The sequence below is a fragment of the Sporisorium graminicola genome, chromosome SGRAM_6 (assembly GCF_005498985.1).
Source record: "Sporisorium graminicola strain CBS 10092 chromosome SGRAM_6, whole genome shotgun sequence".
Taxonomy (NCBI): domain Eukaryota; kingdom Fungi; phylum Basidiomycota; class Ustilaginomycetes; order Ustilaginales; family Ustilaginaceae; genus Sporisorium; species Sporisorium graminicola.
In genome coordinates, this window is record NC_043736.1 from 57,971 (window position 1) to 71,077 (window position 13,107).

Genomic DNA, 13,107 nt, shown 5'->3' on the forward strand with positions numbered 1-13,107 from the left:
CGACGGAGGTGGAGACTGCAGATGCCACAGTGCCGTATCACCCTATGTAGCATCGACATGGGTTTCTAGTGGAAAGTCGATGGTAGCTTCAACTCATTTCCTAGCAGTAGAAATCCAAACTTGAGAAAAAGGAGGCGACGAAAATAGAGGTTGCATCGGGCTGAGTAGGTATTTCCCGATCTAGACACGAGATCGATCACGCTTGGCGCTGAACGAAAGAGAATGCGCTGTGCTGTGCCGTGCTGGGTTTTCTTCTCTTCGCGTCGCGGAAGAACAAACACTCTTCTTGAGCGGAAAGCAAAATCCAACGCTGGGGTCACAAAGCAAATCAATCGTCTTCTTCCTGTCTCGCACTTTCCACTTCATCAAACCATCCGCTCCCGCCGTTATCCTCTCTCAACTCGCTCACCTCGCAACGGCCGGACGGGCACACACACACACACACATACTCTTCGCCCTCTTGCGCGATACCAGCTGGGATGCGAGCCTGAGCTACTTGTCCTTCATTATTCTCATCAGTCCGCACTGATCGCCGTGTGCGGCTTGTTCATGTAGACCTTCTAGCCGACGTCCACGCATCCAAAGAATCGCCACGATGCCTGCCCTTCCCACCGCTTCTACTTCGAGCGCAGCAGGCGGCGTCGCCGTCTTTGAGCCTGCACGCTTCGAGCGCCTTCATCGCATCATCAACGAGGCGGCATCCAATCCTGTCCGACTCTCGCGGTCCAACGACTGGTTCGTCACCATCGACAGGAACCGCTCCGACCTCGCAAACCTCGGCAAGGTTCGTCCGCCTTCCGATGTCGAACGCAAAGAGATCGAGTCCGGCAAGATCACCATCCATGGCAACACCCAGAACCTCAACCCGGACTTTGCACAGCAGTCGCTTCTCCTCGCTCGCGAACTCAACGTCTCGGAGCACTTTGCTGCTTCATTGCTCCAGCAAGGCCTCGCCGGACGTGCCAAGTGGGGCCGTCCTGCTGTCGAGGTCGCATGCATCCTCTACCATCGCGAACGACTGGCTTTGCTTGCGTGCCTCAAGGAGCTTCTCCGCAACGCGCTCACCATGCCCTTTGACGACGATGTAGACGCGCAACGTATGGGCTTCAAGATGGAACAGCTCGTCGAGTCGCTCGTCAGCATCGAGACCTCCATCGGCTCTCCTTCCACTTCGACCCGCAAAGTCACCCTCGCCGAAAGAATCCTCATAGAAATCGACAACGCCAAGCAGTCGGCAACACGTGTCAAGGTTTCCCTTGAAGCGCCTAGCTCAAATCATGGCATTCAGACGCAGACCTCCAACTTCCTCGGCCTCGGCAGCAGCCAATCTGTGACGCAACCAGCGCCCACATCCACTTCCGTAAGCGGCCGACTCAGCGACGAAATCCAGCTCGACCGTCTCGGATGGCTGCGGGAGGAAAGACGCGAACTCGGTCATTTGCTCTACCTGCTGTCCATCTCATCTCTCCTCACACCTTCCAACATCTCGGCCGTCCTCCGCTGGCTCGCTGCCGTCTCTGCAGAGACATACGACGAGATGACCATCTACATCCTCACTGCGCTTCTCGGTGCCATCGATGCGACTCCAGATGCACGTGCGGCCATGGCGGATCGCGCAAGCAGAGGCACGCTCCGCAACACGGTCGAGGCTTTGCTCGACGACGAGTCCTTCATCACTTCCACCCACGCCGAAATCACTCGCAAAAAGTGGGCGCTCGGCGAGCTCAACAGTGCTGTCGCACTCCAATGGTCCATCTTCCTCGTCGAAGCATTCTCACGCAACCCAACCTACCGCACGCAGCTCTCCATTTCTGAAGAGCAAATCCAGGACCTCGTGCTTCAGTCTATCACCGGCTCCTCGCTCTCCAAGGACTCCAAAGCGGCAGGCACCACAGACGGTCCTGCCGGCGGCGCCTTCGTCTTCCTTGTCGTGCGCATCCTCGCCTTCCGCCAAAAGACCATCGATGCGCTCTTCGGCGAGGAAGAAGGTGCCGTCGCTGCCGAAGCCGAGGCCACTGCTGGTGATATTGTCGACAACAACACCAATGCTTGGGATGCAGAGGTGGACCCTGAGTTCCGCGAGTACGTCGTGCAACAGATCCACAATCTTGCGGTTGGCACCACCTCGGTGATGCTGCCCATGCTGAGACGCATTCAGCGCTCTGAGGAGGATGCTGCCTTTGCCCTCTCCAGAGGTGTCGGTGCCCGAGGCGGCGCATCCGCACCTCCAGAGCGCAGATACGACATCGAGGCCCTCTTCGACCTGATTGCGCTGCTCTGCCGAGGCCGACCCGAGGCCGGACTGCCCTTCTGGGTGGGACCCGACAATCGCACGACCCGCTTCCTTGCTTGGGCCATCGACGTTCGCGAGCCAGGCCATCAACGTGCACTGCTCAACATGCTCGCTGCCATGTCTTCGGGCCCTCAAAGCGCCAGCCAAGCCTACGCATTGCTCGACCAGGAAAGCAGTCAAAGCGGAGCTACCGGGGAAGGACGCCTGGTCTCATGGAGCCGCTTCTTCGAGTGGATCACCTACTACATCGACACCTTCCACCAAGCTGTTAACTCGTCCTCGTTCCACGCTTCCAGTTACCAGACGCTGGCCATGCCAAAGAACGAGGAGACGCTTCTGATTGGCTTCGTTCGGCTTTTGCGCAACGTCGTCTACTTTTCGCATCCCGCTCGCGATGCTCTGCTGCAAAACTCTTCATACAACGCGCTCGACAAGCTCTTTACGCTGCTTACCTGCCCAATCCCTGTCGAGCTCAAGGCCAGCATTCTTGACGCGCTCTCGGCCTTCCTCCACCACTCGACCAGCAGCCCAGCAGTTCAAGCCCGCTTTTCCGCCATAGCCACACAGCTCTGGGACCGCTTTGACGAATGTGGCTTGCTCCCTTCGGACGATGCTGCTGCCAAGTCACGTCTCCACAGCAACGGCACCTCGTTCGGCCCTTCCTTCAAGCCGCTCGCTTCCAAGGGCGTCCTGTACGAGCTCGAAAACTTTGAAGTGCCCCTCCGCAGCTTTCCTGGATCCACGAGCTTTGTCAACTTCCTCAAAGCGCTCGTACAACTCCCTCCAAGTGCACTCGCAGCGGGCTCGAACGCGCTGGCGGACTCCACTTCAACATCCGCTTCCGGTGCCAACCCTTTCAGCACCATCGTCTCGTACGACCAGCACACGCAACAGCAGATTCAGGGACAGGCGCAGCCAGCATACCACCAGCAGCAGCAACAACAACAACAACAACAACAACAACATCAACGCCGGCAATTCCGGTCTGTCGAGCCGTACGTCGACTTTGTCATCGACCACGTCTTCCTCAAGGCACGCACGCGCGACTATGTCGAGCCCGCCGAACAATGGCGTGTCGTCGCTTCCTGCCTCGACTTTGTCGAACGCTCCTTGCGTTCGTTCGACTTAGCAGCTCTTCTGCGCACCAGCGAGGGAGCCGATGCCGTGTCGGACCCAGCGCTTCTCACCCAGCTCGCTTCGCATCCCGGCTTCTTCCTCATGCGTCGCATCCTCACTGGATCCAAGATGGTCGGAGAGATGCTCGGAATCCTCGTACCGGGCTCTGGTCTTGCTGCCTTCGAAGCGATCAATCAGAACCGCGCCAGTACCTTCTTCTACGGATCGTCCGTGCGACACGTCCTCAGCATTCTCGACCGCGTCCTGCGTTACCAGGATCTCTTTGTGCAGGTGCTCATACCCACGCTCGTCGACACTCACCTCAATGGCGTTCAGCTTCCCTTTGACGTCTCGACCCGTGTCGGTAACTCGAGCTCGTACAGTAGCTTCGACATTCAACTGCTGCATGCTCACGAGTCTGTTGTGCAGATTGCTCTGCTCATTAAATGTGTACGCGACGATGTAGCACTGCTCTCGGTCCGTCTGCTAGGACTCATCGCACGCACAGCCGCCTTCAGTGCCGTCGATCGCTTTGGCGAAATGGGCTACCGTCGCAAGATGAATCGCCTCGTTGGCTTGCTCGAAATGAGCGACGAGGCGGGTCGCGTCAAGGCTGGCTACGTTGGACGACTCGAAGCCGAGTCTTCGGGAGACGCCGGCAGTGCTAAGGTCATTGAGACCCTCAACGCTCTCGCCGGAATATCGCAGTTCGAGCAAGACGAAGACGCGGACCTGCAGGCGTCTAGTGGCAGCCTGGAGGGCAGCTCGGCTCTGGCGTCTGGCGACGCTGTCGAGGCCATTCAAATTGCCATCATCAATCTCCTGCTGGCAGGTACTGAGCTCAATCAGCCCGCACCCAACGTCGCGCATCTCTTGCTTGGCTACGATTTGCGCGCGGTACGCCCTGAAGAGCAGGTGATCATCGACCCGGATGCGCAGACGGCTGCTCCAAGCGCTATCCACGCCATCCTTGCGCTTCTCCGCCCGGAGTCAGACAACGATGGCGCCAGCTTCCTCAGCCTGGCCGAGCGTTCTCCGACCTTTGCCGAAAAGTGCACTTGGCTCGTCCTGCGACTCTGCACCCACCCATTCACGAGTGCAGCTACGCTTCGATACTTGCGCACCAAGGAGGACTATGTCGTCCAGCAGTTGCGAAGCCTCTCGCTCGTGCCTGCTGAGCGCGGTGCTCTCACTGCAAGCTCGGCGGCATTGGGTCTGGTGCAGTTCGCCGACGGCCAAGCGATCGAGACGACCATCGACCGCGTCACTGCCTCGCTGCGCATGCGTGCTTCGCTGCTCGAGCTCACTGCGCTTGAACTGCATTCGCTCCTCAATGCCGGCATGCAGTCGCGAGCAGCAAGGGTGGTAGCTGCTCTCTTTGGCTCGAACGCCACGGTCGGAGCAGGCGACGGTGTCGATGCCGATGACAGCGTCGATGAGGACGATCTCTTGCTCGGTACCGAACGCGATTTCCGCCTCGGCGCAGGAGGTGCCGAAGTTCGCACGTTTGGCGGCGTTCGCTTCCTCGAGATTCTGCAGAGCCTTGACTTTGAATGGTACGACGACCGCGAGGCACTGGGACAGAACATCACCGTCATCACGCCGGAGCAACTCGAGCTCGCGAAACGACCCGACGCTGCTGTTGGACCTCGTATGTATGACCTCAGCGCCGTCCTCGCCATTATTGTACGGGAGAAGACGCTTCTTCAGCAAAAGGGCAGTCTGCGCGACGTGGGCCAAGCCAATCCTTTCCTGGAGCAAGCCGCATTTGTGCTGCAGTGGGCTTCAGCGCAGAATGCCAAGAGGGCAGTCGCCTTCTCACGCAGGCGTGTGTTGCAGGCATGGCGACACACGCTCGACATGGTGCTGGCGCGTGCTGCAGGCTTGCTGCGCACCGACGTCCGATCGGGTCTCATGTTTGACTGCCTGTCGGAGCTGCTTCCGCGCATTGCGACGCCTTCGACCGATGCCGGCGTCCTCGACCTGCCGTCAGCTGACCTCGTCGCCGGTGCTGTGCTCTCGCTGCTTACTTCGCTGCGCCAGCACCGTATCGAGTTGACGACTGGCGCTCTGGATCTCGAGACGGTGGACGCTCTTCCCGTAGACAGGCTCTTGACAACGCTCCGTGCGCTCATCGATGCGGTGCTGAGACTTGAGACGACCACTCTGGCTCGTGGCAACCTCTATTCGGCGCTTATCAACTTCCTGCAGCTGGTCAAATCGGGAGGCGGTGTCGATGCAAACGGTGATGCAGGTGCTAATGACACTGCTTCGATCGTTGCGACCGACTTTGACGACACAATGTCGGTGGGTGCTGTCTCGACCACGACCACCAATATCTTTGGCGGCCGCTCGCAGACGAGCAGCCTGGAAGCACGCACTCGAACGTTGCTGCTCTCGCATGCCGAACGCCTTATGGACGTGCTTGGCCGAGATGCGCTCGATGCGAGCGACTTGTCCAAGACCATTTCTTTTACGCTGCTCGACAAGCTGTGTGCGCTCGATGCACCGCCTTCCTCCAACACCACGTCGCGTCGTGGCGGATCGAGGTGCCTCGATTTGCTCGACCGCAAGGGCTACATCAAGAGCTTCGTCACCGCCCTGCGCGACTCGGACCTGGCATTGCAAGAGACGCTGCGTCCGGACCCTGCCAGCCTCAACGCACTCTACGTGTACGAAGCACGCCTGGCCTTCTTCAATCGCATGGCCCAGACGCGGGATGGGGCCGAGCGACTGCTCAACGCCAAGATCTTTGACGTGCTCGCGCAGTCGGACTACCTCGCTGCACGCCCTGACCAGGATCAGGAGTTTGTAGACCTTGACAGCTTCCTTCCCGCTGCCACGGAGCGATACAATGCGTTGCTGACGCCAGTGCTCCAGCTGACCACCAGCATCCTTGCCAGCACGTCGGCTGCTTCGGCGCTTTCGCTCGGTGCAGCATCGGGCCAAGGTGCTTTCGGCGCGTCCAAGCCATTGGTCCCCACATCTGCATCGGCGGCTCCTCGCCATGCTTTGGCGCTCCTGACGGCCCATCGAGATGCACTGCTGACGGTGCTGCGTGCACCGCTGCAGGAGTTCTGCTCGTTTGCAGAGCTGGGTCAGGCTCATCTCGTGGTTGCGATCTTCGTGCTGATCATGCCCTCGCTCGATGACGACGCCCAGCAAGCTCCCAACCCGCTTGCGCCTTTCCACACTGCCATCATCGCCTTTGCCGCCGTCTATCTCAACACCGCCTCGTGGCGATCCCGTGTGGTGCCTTACAACGAAGCGGAACGGGAAGAGTCTCGCGTGCCGACGGCTTCTCTGCGTACGCTGCGTGCTTCGAGCGAGGCGCCTCACAATGGTGGCAGCGCAGGAGTGGAAGAAGAAACCGCGTTCAGTGCCAAGGTAGGGGCGATGGTGGTGCGGTTGCAGATGACGCTTCTCTCTTACCTCGAAGCAGCGAGCGACGCACGAGGCAGTAACAGCGCGAGGGTTCGACCGGTGCTGATCCCTTCCTTGGCAGCTAGCCGCGAGCGATCGCGTACGCCTTACGGTGCAGGCGAGGATGGAGGCGACGGCGACTCGTCTCGAGCAGGCTTCCTGCGTTCGCAACGAGCCTCTGCTGCTGCATCTACGGTGCCGAGCATCGGCGGATTGGTTGCGGCGCTCGACGAGTACACGGATTCGGTCTCCAAAGAGCTTCAAGGGCTGGAGAACATCGAGACGCTATTGGAGAACGTTGACTCGGTGCGCCAGGACGAGTTGGACGAGATCGCCCGAGATACACTCGGCGAGGCGACGGCAGGCGAGCTCTCCCCCGCCCAACGACGCTCTGTGGCGCTGCGCCAGCTGTCGTCGCGCAAGGCTTCGCTGCGTGCCTCCTCGACGTCGAAGCTCGACGCGGTCGAACTTATCCTCGTGCTGCTCATTCGACATATCGAGTTCTTCCGAACGCTCAACACCGAGCGAACAAGCACCCTCACTCCAGGAGTGGCAGGAGCCAGGTCGTCGCCTGCACCGCTATTTGCTGGCGGATCAGCGCCAGCCTCGCACTTTGACCGCAACACACTGATGCACGGTCTGGCCGAATCATTGCTACCCGTGGTGGAGGAGAAGATCGGATACCTCTCGCTGCCACCGGGCCTGGTTGCCAATGCAAGGGAGCGACAGAGCTTCCTCCAGATGGCAGGTCGACGCCTTGCCAGTTTCTTTACTGATGCAGAGCAGTACGATTCGGCTCAATGATGCGTACTTTCTTCTTTGTAATCCATGCCCACGTAGAATCGAGAATCAATCTCAAGAATCATTCCATACTGTGAACCGTTTGCTTTGTTGCGAGGTATCGAGGTGATTAAAAGCGGTGACAAGCTTGCTGAAGCTGGGCCAAGAGTATTAAGAATGCAATAAGAGTATTAAGAATGCAATAAGAGCCCATTCCTACACAATCGTGTCCGAATTAGTTTAGTGGCTATGACGGCGCCTTGTCAGTGTTCTCCGCGCAGAAAAACGGCGCAGACCCGGGTTCAATTCCCGGATTCGGAGAATTGAAAAACTCTTCTTTTTTCTTGCCGTTCTCCTTTTGGAGCCTCGATACTCTTGCTCGGTGCCAGTATCCTTACCGTAGCTGTATGCACAGATTCAGATGTAGGTCCAAAAGCTGGAGAGATGATGCTTTTTGCACAGGAGAGAGTGGGCAGGGTATATTGCGTTGTACAGAAAAGTGGGGAGTGCTCGACGGAGAAAAGAGTGAGTCGATTACATGGAAATGGAGCTGATTTGCCTTCGCGACTGTATCAGGAGGGCTTGTGTTTCTGGATCGACATTGCTTTCGTTAGACTTGAAAGTGGTGAGTTGATTTGGTTGTGTTGTTGCTGGTGCTGCTATCGAGGCTACAGGAGCTTCCGTGGCCGAAAATTGAGGATCGAGTGCTTCGCCAAGGTCTTCGTCGTCATCGACAGGCGCAATCGGAACAACCGGTACAATTGTAGCGCTGTCTTCCAGCGCGGGTGTGGCAGATTTGACGTCTCCTATGGGAGGGTGCACTTTCGAGCCGACTGCCGCCAGTCTCTTTTGCTTTGCTCTGAGACGCATGATCAGCTTCCTATCCAACTCGATCGCTTTGTTTTGCACCTTTTTGATGGTTCCTCCGCAGTGAATCACGCGGATCCTCAGCGATGGCGCTCTCGCGCTTGCGCTCACGCTTCCATCATCAGCTGACACCTCGATCGGACTCGAGATCATCGTCGCACTGGCCCAGACCAACCGCGCCGCATCGCGCGAGCACCTTACGATGGCCGTACCTGTATGCATGCTGTAGTACTTGCACGTCAGCACACCGCCATACGCGCCAGCGGCAACATCTCCAAAGTTGTAAACCAGCGAGGCGCGTAGTAGTCGTGTGATGTGTTGAGGTGTCAGCGTGACCACCGCTCCGGTGGAAGGAGACGTGCGCTGCGCAGCGGAAAGGACCGATGTGGATGAATTCGGGTGTGCTGACGAGTCGTTGTCGTCGTCGTCTTCCGGGAGAAACGGCAAGGGAAAGGGTGACGAGGTGGCGAGCGGTTTGTCGTCGATGGCTAGAAGCAGCCAGCGTGTCTTGAATCGCACCATGCTTGGTGATGCCGATGTTTACTGCTTCTGTCGGGAGATGGACTGGTGCGAGGAGTGACCTGACGAAGCGACTTTGAGACGAGTTCGACAGTCGCAAGAATTGTGAGTTCTTCTTGCTCGACCCAAAAATCATTGGACCCTCCTTTGTCGTCGCGAATTCCGAACCGAGTCGAAAGGATTCACCTCCACCTCACACAATTTGACTGCTGTGCTGCTACTGCTCCTGACGATGCTGTTCGGCAATCAAAGTGAGCTCAGCCATGCAGTCGAACTTCAGAATTTAGTGGCAACGAGCAGGATGAATTTATCTTCCGCCATTCTTCCATCGTCTCCACCATTCAGCAGCATCACACCTCAACACGCCCGATTCTCATTTGCAGATGAAGCAGAACTGCCGGCGCTCAAGCGCTCGCTCGACGACTACATAACATAACCTCCTGCCGGCCGTCCCAAGATGGTCGCGCAAGCCGTCCTCGATGAATGCCGCCTACGACAAGAGGACGAGATCGTGGCACTCGAGTCCATCTTTGCGGCTCCAGACGTTGGCGGCGCTGATCTGCAGACGCAACCGAGGCCTTCTGAAGCTAGAGTGAACCTGATACAGAGGGAGCCAGAGCCAGTGCTCGAATTCTGTGTCCCCGTCACGTTGCCTAGGCCGACGCGGATCACAGTCGATACATATGCCTACGGTCTCAATAGCACCTCAGCACACGTGTCCGGCACGAATCACACTCTAAAAGTCTCAGAATCACCAGTATCGCAGCAACAATCAGGCCAGCCTTCTCAAAAGAGTAACAGGCGTCGATCCGCGAGAAATGGCGAGTGCAACGGTGAACGCAAGTCTGGTCACCTCAATGCAGCTGCCCGAGCCTTCCGACCCGGCAAGCCTGCTGCCTGCAGAACTGAACGCGACTCACAGCACAGGTCATCGTCTGGTCCATCAAATAGAGCCGATTCCACAGTAACAAGCTTGCCGGATGCTTTGCAAAGTGTCAGGCTTGGCTCTGCAGATGGCCGCGAGAATAATGCTCAGAATGAGACGATGTCTCCCTCTCACCTGACACCTCCACGGCCGCAAGGCACCAGGCAGATCCCACCTCTAGCTCATCTCGCGCCTCTGGTGCTGCGGGTCCGTCTTCCGCCGACTTATCCTGCCGAACAAGCACCCATTGTCGAAAGCCTGTCAGCGCCGTGGCTACCAACTATTTCAGCCTCCGGAAACCAGTCCCACTTCTGGATTCTGCAAAAGCTCGAGGATCAGTATCGCGAGCTGACTGGTCTGGAAGTGCTCTACATCTGGGCCACCTACCTGTCAGAAAGCATGTGGATCTCCCTCCTCGAAGAACAGCCATCTGTCGACGATGCTCCACCGTTCCTCCAACATCCAGACGCAGCCTCCGAGTCGAAGGAAGCGAGTTTGCGCTTTGAAGAGCATCTCTCTTCACCAGAAGCCCAACCACTGCTGGCAGCTCAGCTCTTGGCACATTCACGACTCTGCAGTCGTACTACTTTTGACGCCTCATCGTTCGACTGCGCCATCTGTCTCGAGACGCGCAAAGGCAGAGCATGCACCAGGCTCACCGGTTGTGGCCACGTCTTTTGCTCAGAGTGCCTCTCTGGCTACCTCTCTAGCTTGGTCGACGACGGTTTCCATCGTCAAGCAAAGCGATGTCCCGACCCAGAATGCGTCACTCTGTGGAGCGAGAGGGAGAAGCAGAATCTGGTCGACCAAGAAGGCAACCTCATCCCTTCGTTGACCAAGACACAGCGGCGTAATGCCAAGTCTTCCGATTCTCAGGACTGCAATGCGGCAGTCGACGAGCAAGACAAACCAGTTGTTGGTCTAGTGACACGATCGGAACTCGATTCGATCTTGGGGGCGTCTCTCCTGGCCCGGCTCGACCAGCTCACGGTGAAAGCCAAGATCGAGGCGGATCCGTCAGTCTCATACTGTCCTCGTTCAGGATGTCAAGCGCCCGTAGTGCGTCTCTCGTCTGACGAGAACTCGGGCCACTGGGAACGCTTCCGCGAGTGTCTTTCGTGCGGATTCGCGTTCTGTGCCTGGTGTTCGCGGTCCTGGCACGGTCCCACCTCGTGCCCCGTCTCGTTCCAATCCGAGCTGATCCGACGCTACCTCTCGCTCTCGCCCTTGTCACCGGATCGCGCGCTGATGGAGCAAAAGTTTGGCCGCAAGACGCTCGAAACCATGGTGCGCAAGTACGAAGAAGAGCAGCAGACCCAGCAGTGGTTGTCCGACTACACGACGCCCTGTCCCACCTGCGGCATCGCCATCGAGAAGTCGTACGGCTGCAACCACATGACGTGCAAATCGTGCCAGACCCACTACTGTTACCTATGCGGCAAGCCTATCTCGTCGCAGAATCCGTACCAGCATTTCAATGTGCCTGGCTACGAGTGCTATCATCGTCTGTTTGATGGCTTGCTCGGTGACCAGGCGCCTCAGCAGCAACAGCAACAGCATCAGCATCAGCACGGAGAACCAGGCGCAAACGGAATCTGGAACGGAAACGGAAACGGATTCGCCGATGCAAGGCCTGGATTCGCTTTGTTGCTCGACGAGAATGGGATTCCACTGCACTTGGAACCCGAAGACCAGGAGATGGATTTTTTGGCCTGGCAGCAGCTCGGATAAGGCCGCTCCATCACGCCCGACCTTCTTTGACTCTTTACATTGTATTTTAACCATCATCAGAAATGACCCGCTCAGCATGCCACCTACGTGTATCGCAGCCGCTCCAAGACGTGGTCGGATTGCCGCCAAAACGTTCAGTGAGATCTGTATAAGTCAAGGAGGTGGTATATATATGCAAGGGTTGGCAATGGTAGCATCAATCGTGTCCGAATTAGTTTAGTGGCTATGACGGCGCCTTGTCATCTTTGGGATGTAACAAGCAGTTCTCCGCGCGGATAATACGGCGCAGACCCGGGTTCAATTCCCGGATTCGGAGATTTCTCTAAACTTTTTTTCCCCTTCCTGTTCCCCCTTTCAAGCCGTTGATGGTCCGTCTCTCTTACCTTTTGGAGCTACCGTCTTCAGCTATCAGGACGAAGTAGAGAGAAACAAGGGCGAGCGAAGAGGTGATAAAGGGGCCGCAGGAAGGTGATTTCGCATGCTAGTGTGCGGCGACAGAGAAGGCAACGTCCGAGGATTACCGGAGTGTTCTCACGTGTGAACGACGGTCGTCAACTGGATCAAGTTGGACCGACGAAGGCCTTTTCCACATTTCCGGACAGACTTCTTCCAAACTGCTGTTCCTGTTCTCAAGCTGCAGCTGAAGCAAAAAGCTAAGGACGAAAAGGCGGACCGCCCTCGGGCTGACCGGGAAAAAAGGAAGCAGGAAATATCTCCGAATCCGGGAATTGAACCCGGGTCTGCGCCGTTTTCTGCGCGGAGAACACTGACAAGGCGCCGTCATAGCCACTAAACTAATTCGGACGCTGTTATGTTTGGTAATTCTGCTAATGTGTACATGAATACTCGTATGTTGAGCTGGTTGGAGGCAGCTTTGGTTTGCGATAACAGGAGTCGTAGCGGACGGACAGTTGTTAGCAAGCAGAAGGAATCATCAAAGGCTAGATTTAGATCGCGGTTTCTTTTGGCATATGGTAACCTTGGTGGGAGGACGTGCAGTTTGACTGCTGCAACAAGGTGTAATTCGTGGATTTTTGTCAGCTGTCAGCTGTAAGCTGAGAGAGAGAGGCTCGGACCATGTCAGCAATTTCAAAGCGACGTAGACGTGCGTCAGAGGGAGACTGCCAAGAGGCGCGTGAAACTCACGCGCAGCCCTCGGACACGAGTCCGGCGGAGGACCCTGCGGTCGAAAATCAAGGATCTTGCCGGATCTGCCTAACCGTGACGAATCTAGGCTTCATTCCGGCGGCGGTAGTCTTGTTCCTGAGGTTGATGATGAGGATGATGAGGATGATGAGGATGATGCCGCTCACTCACTCACTCTCTTTTGCAAAGGCCGCTGCATCACTACGCAACTTCAGGCTCGTCATCCGTATTACATCAAGCCAAGTCGAGAAGAGGAGACGATCAGCAAAACTGGCAGGTAGGTAGGGGGTGCGTGTGTGATGATAGG

General features: G+C 57.3%; 3 protein-coding genes across 3 annotated transcripts; 2 read left to right on the forward strand and 1 right to left on the reverse strand.

Annotated features, from left to right (window-relative positions):
• Positions 1 to 595: 595 nt before the first annotated feature.
• On the forward strand, positions 596 to 7,636 carry EX895_005178 (uncharacterized protein; the record flags this gene model as incomplete). The annotated part of the gene is made up of 1 exon (XM_029885772.1): positions 596 to 7,636. One exon carries the CDS (start codon positions 596 to 598, stop codon positions 7,634 to 7,636), a length of 7,041 nt encoding a protein of 2,346 aa, XP_029737624.1.
• Positions 7,637 to 8,146: 510 nt separating this feature from the next.
• Positions 8,147 to 9,001, reverse strand: EX895_005179 (uncharacterized protein; the record flags this gene model as incomplete). The annotated part of the gene is made up of 1 exon (XM_029885773.1): positions 8,147 to 9,001. One exon carries the CDS (start codon positions 8,999 to 9,001, stop codon positions 8,147 to 8,149), a length of 855 nt encoding a protein of 284 aa, XP_029737625.1.
• Positions 9,002 to 9,455: 454 nt separating this feature from the next.
• On the forward strand, positions 9,456 to 11,654 carry EX895_005180 (uncharacterized protein; the record flags this gene model as incomplete). Its single annotated transcript, XM_029885774.1, has 1 exon — positions 9,456 to 11,654. The coding sequence occupies one exon, from the start codon at positions 9,456 to 9,458 to the stop codon at positions 11,652 to 11,654; it is 2,199 nt and encodes a 732-aa protein (XP_029737626.1).
• Positions 11,655 to 13,107: the final 1,453 nt, after the last annotated feature.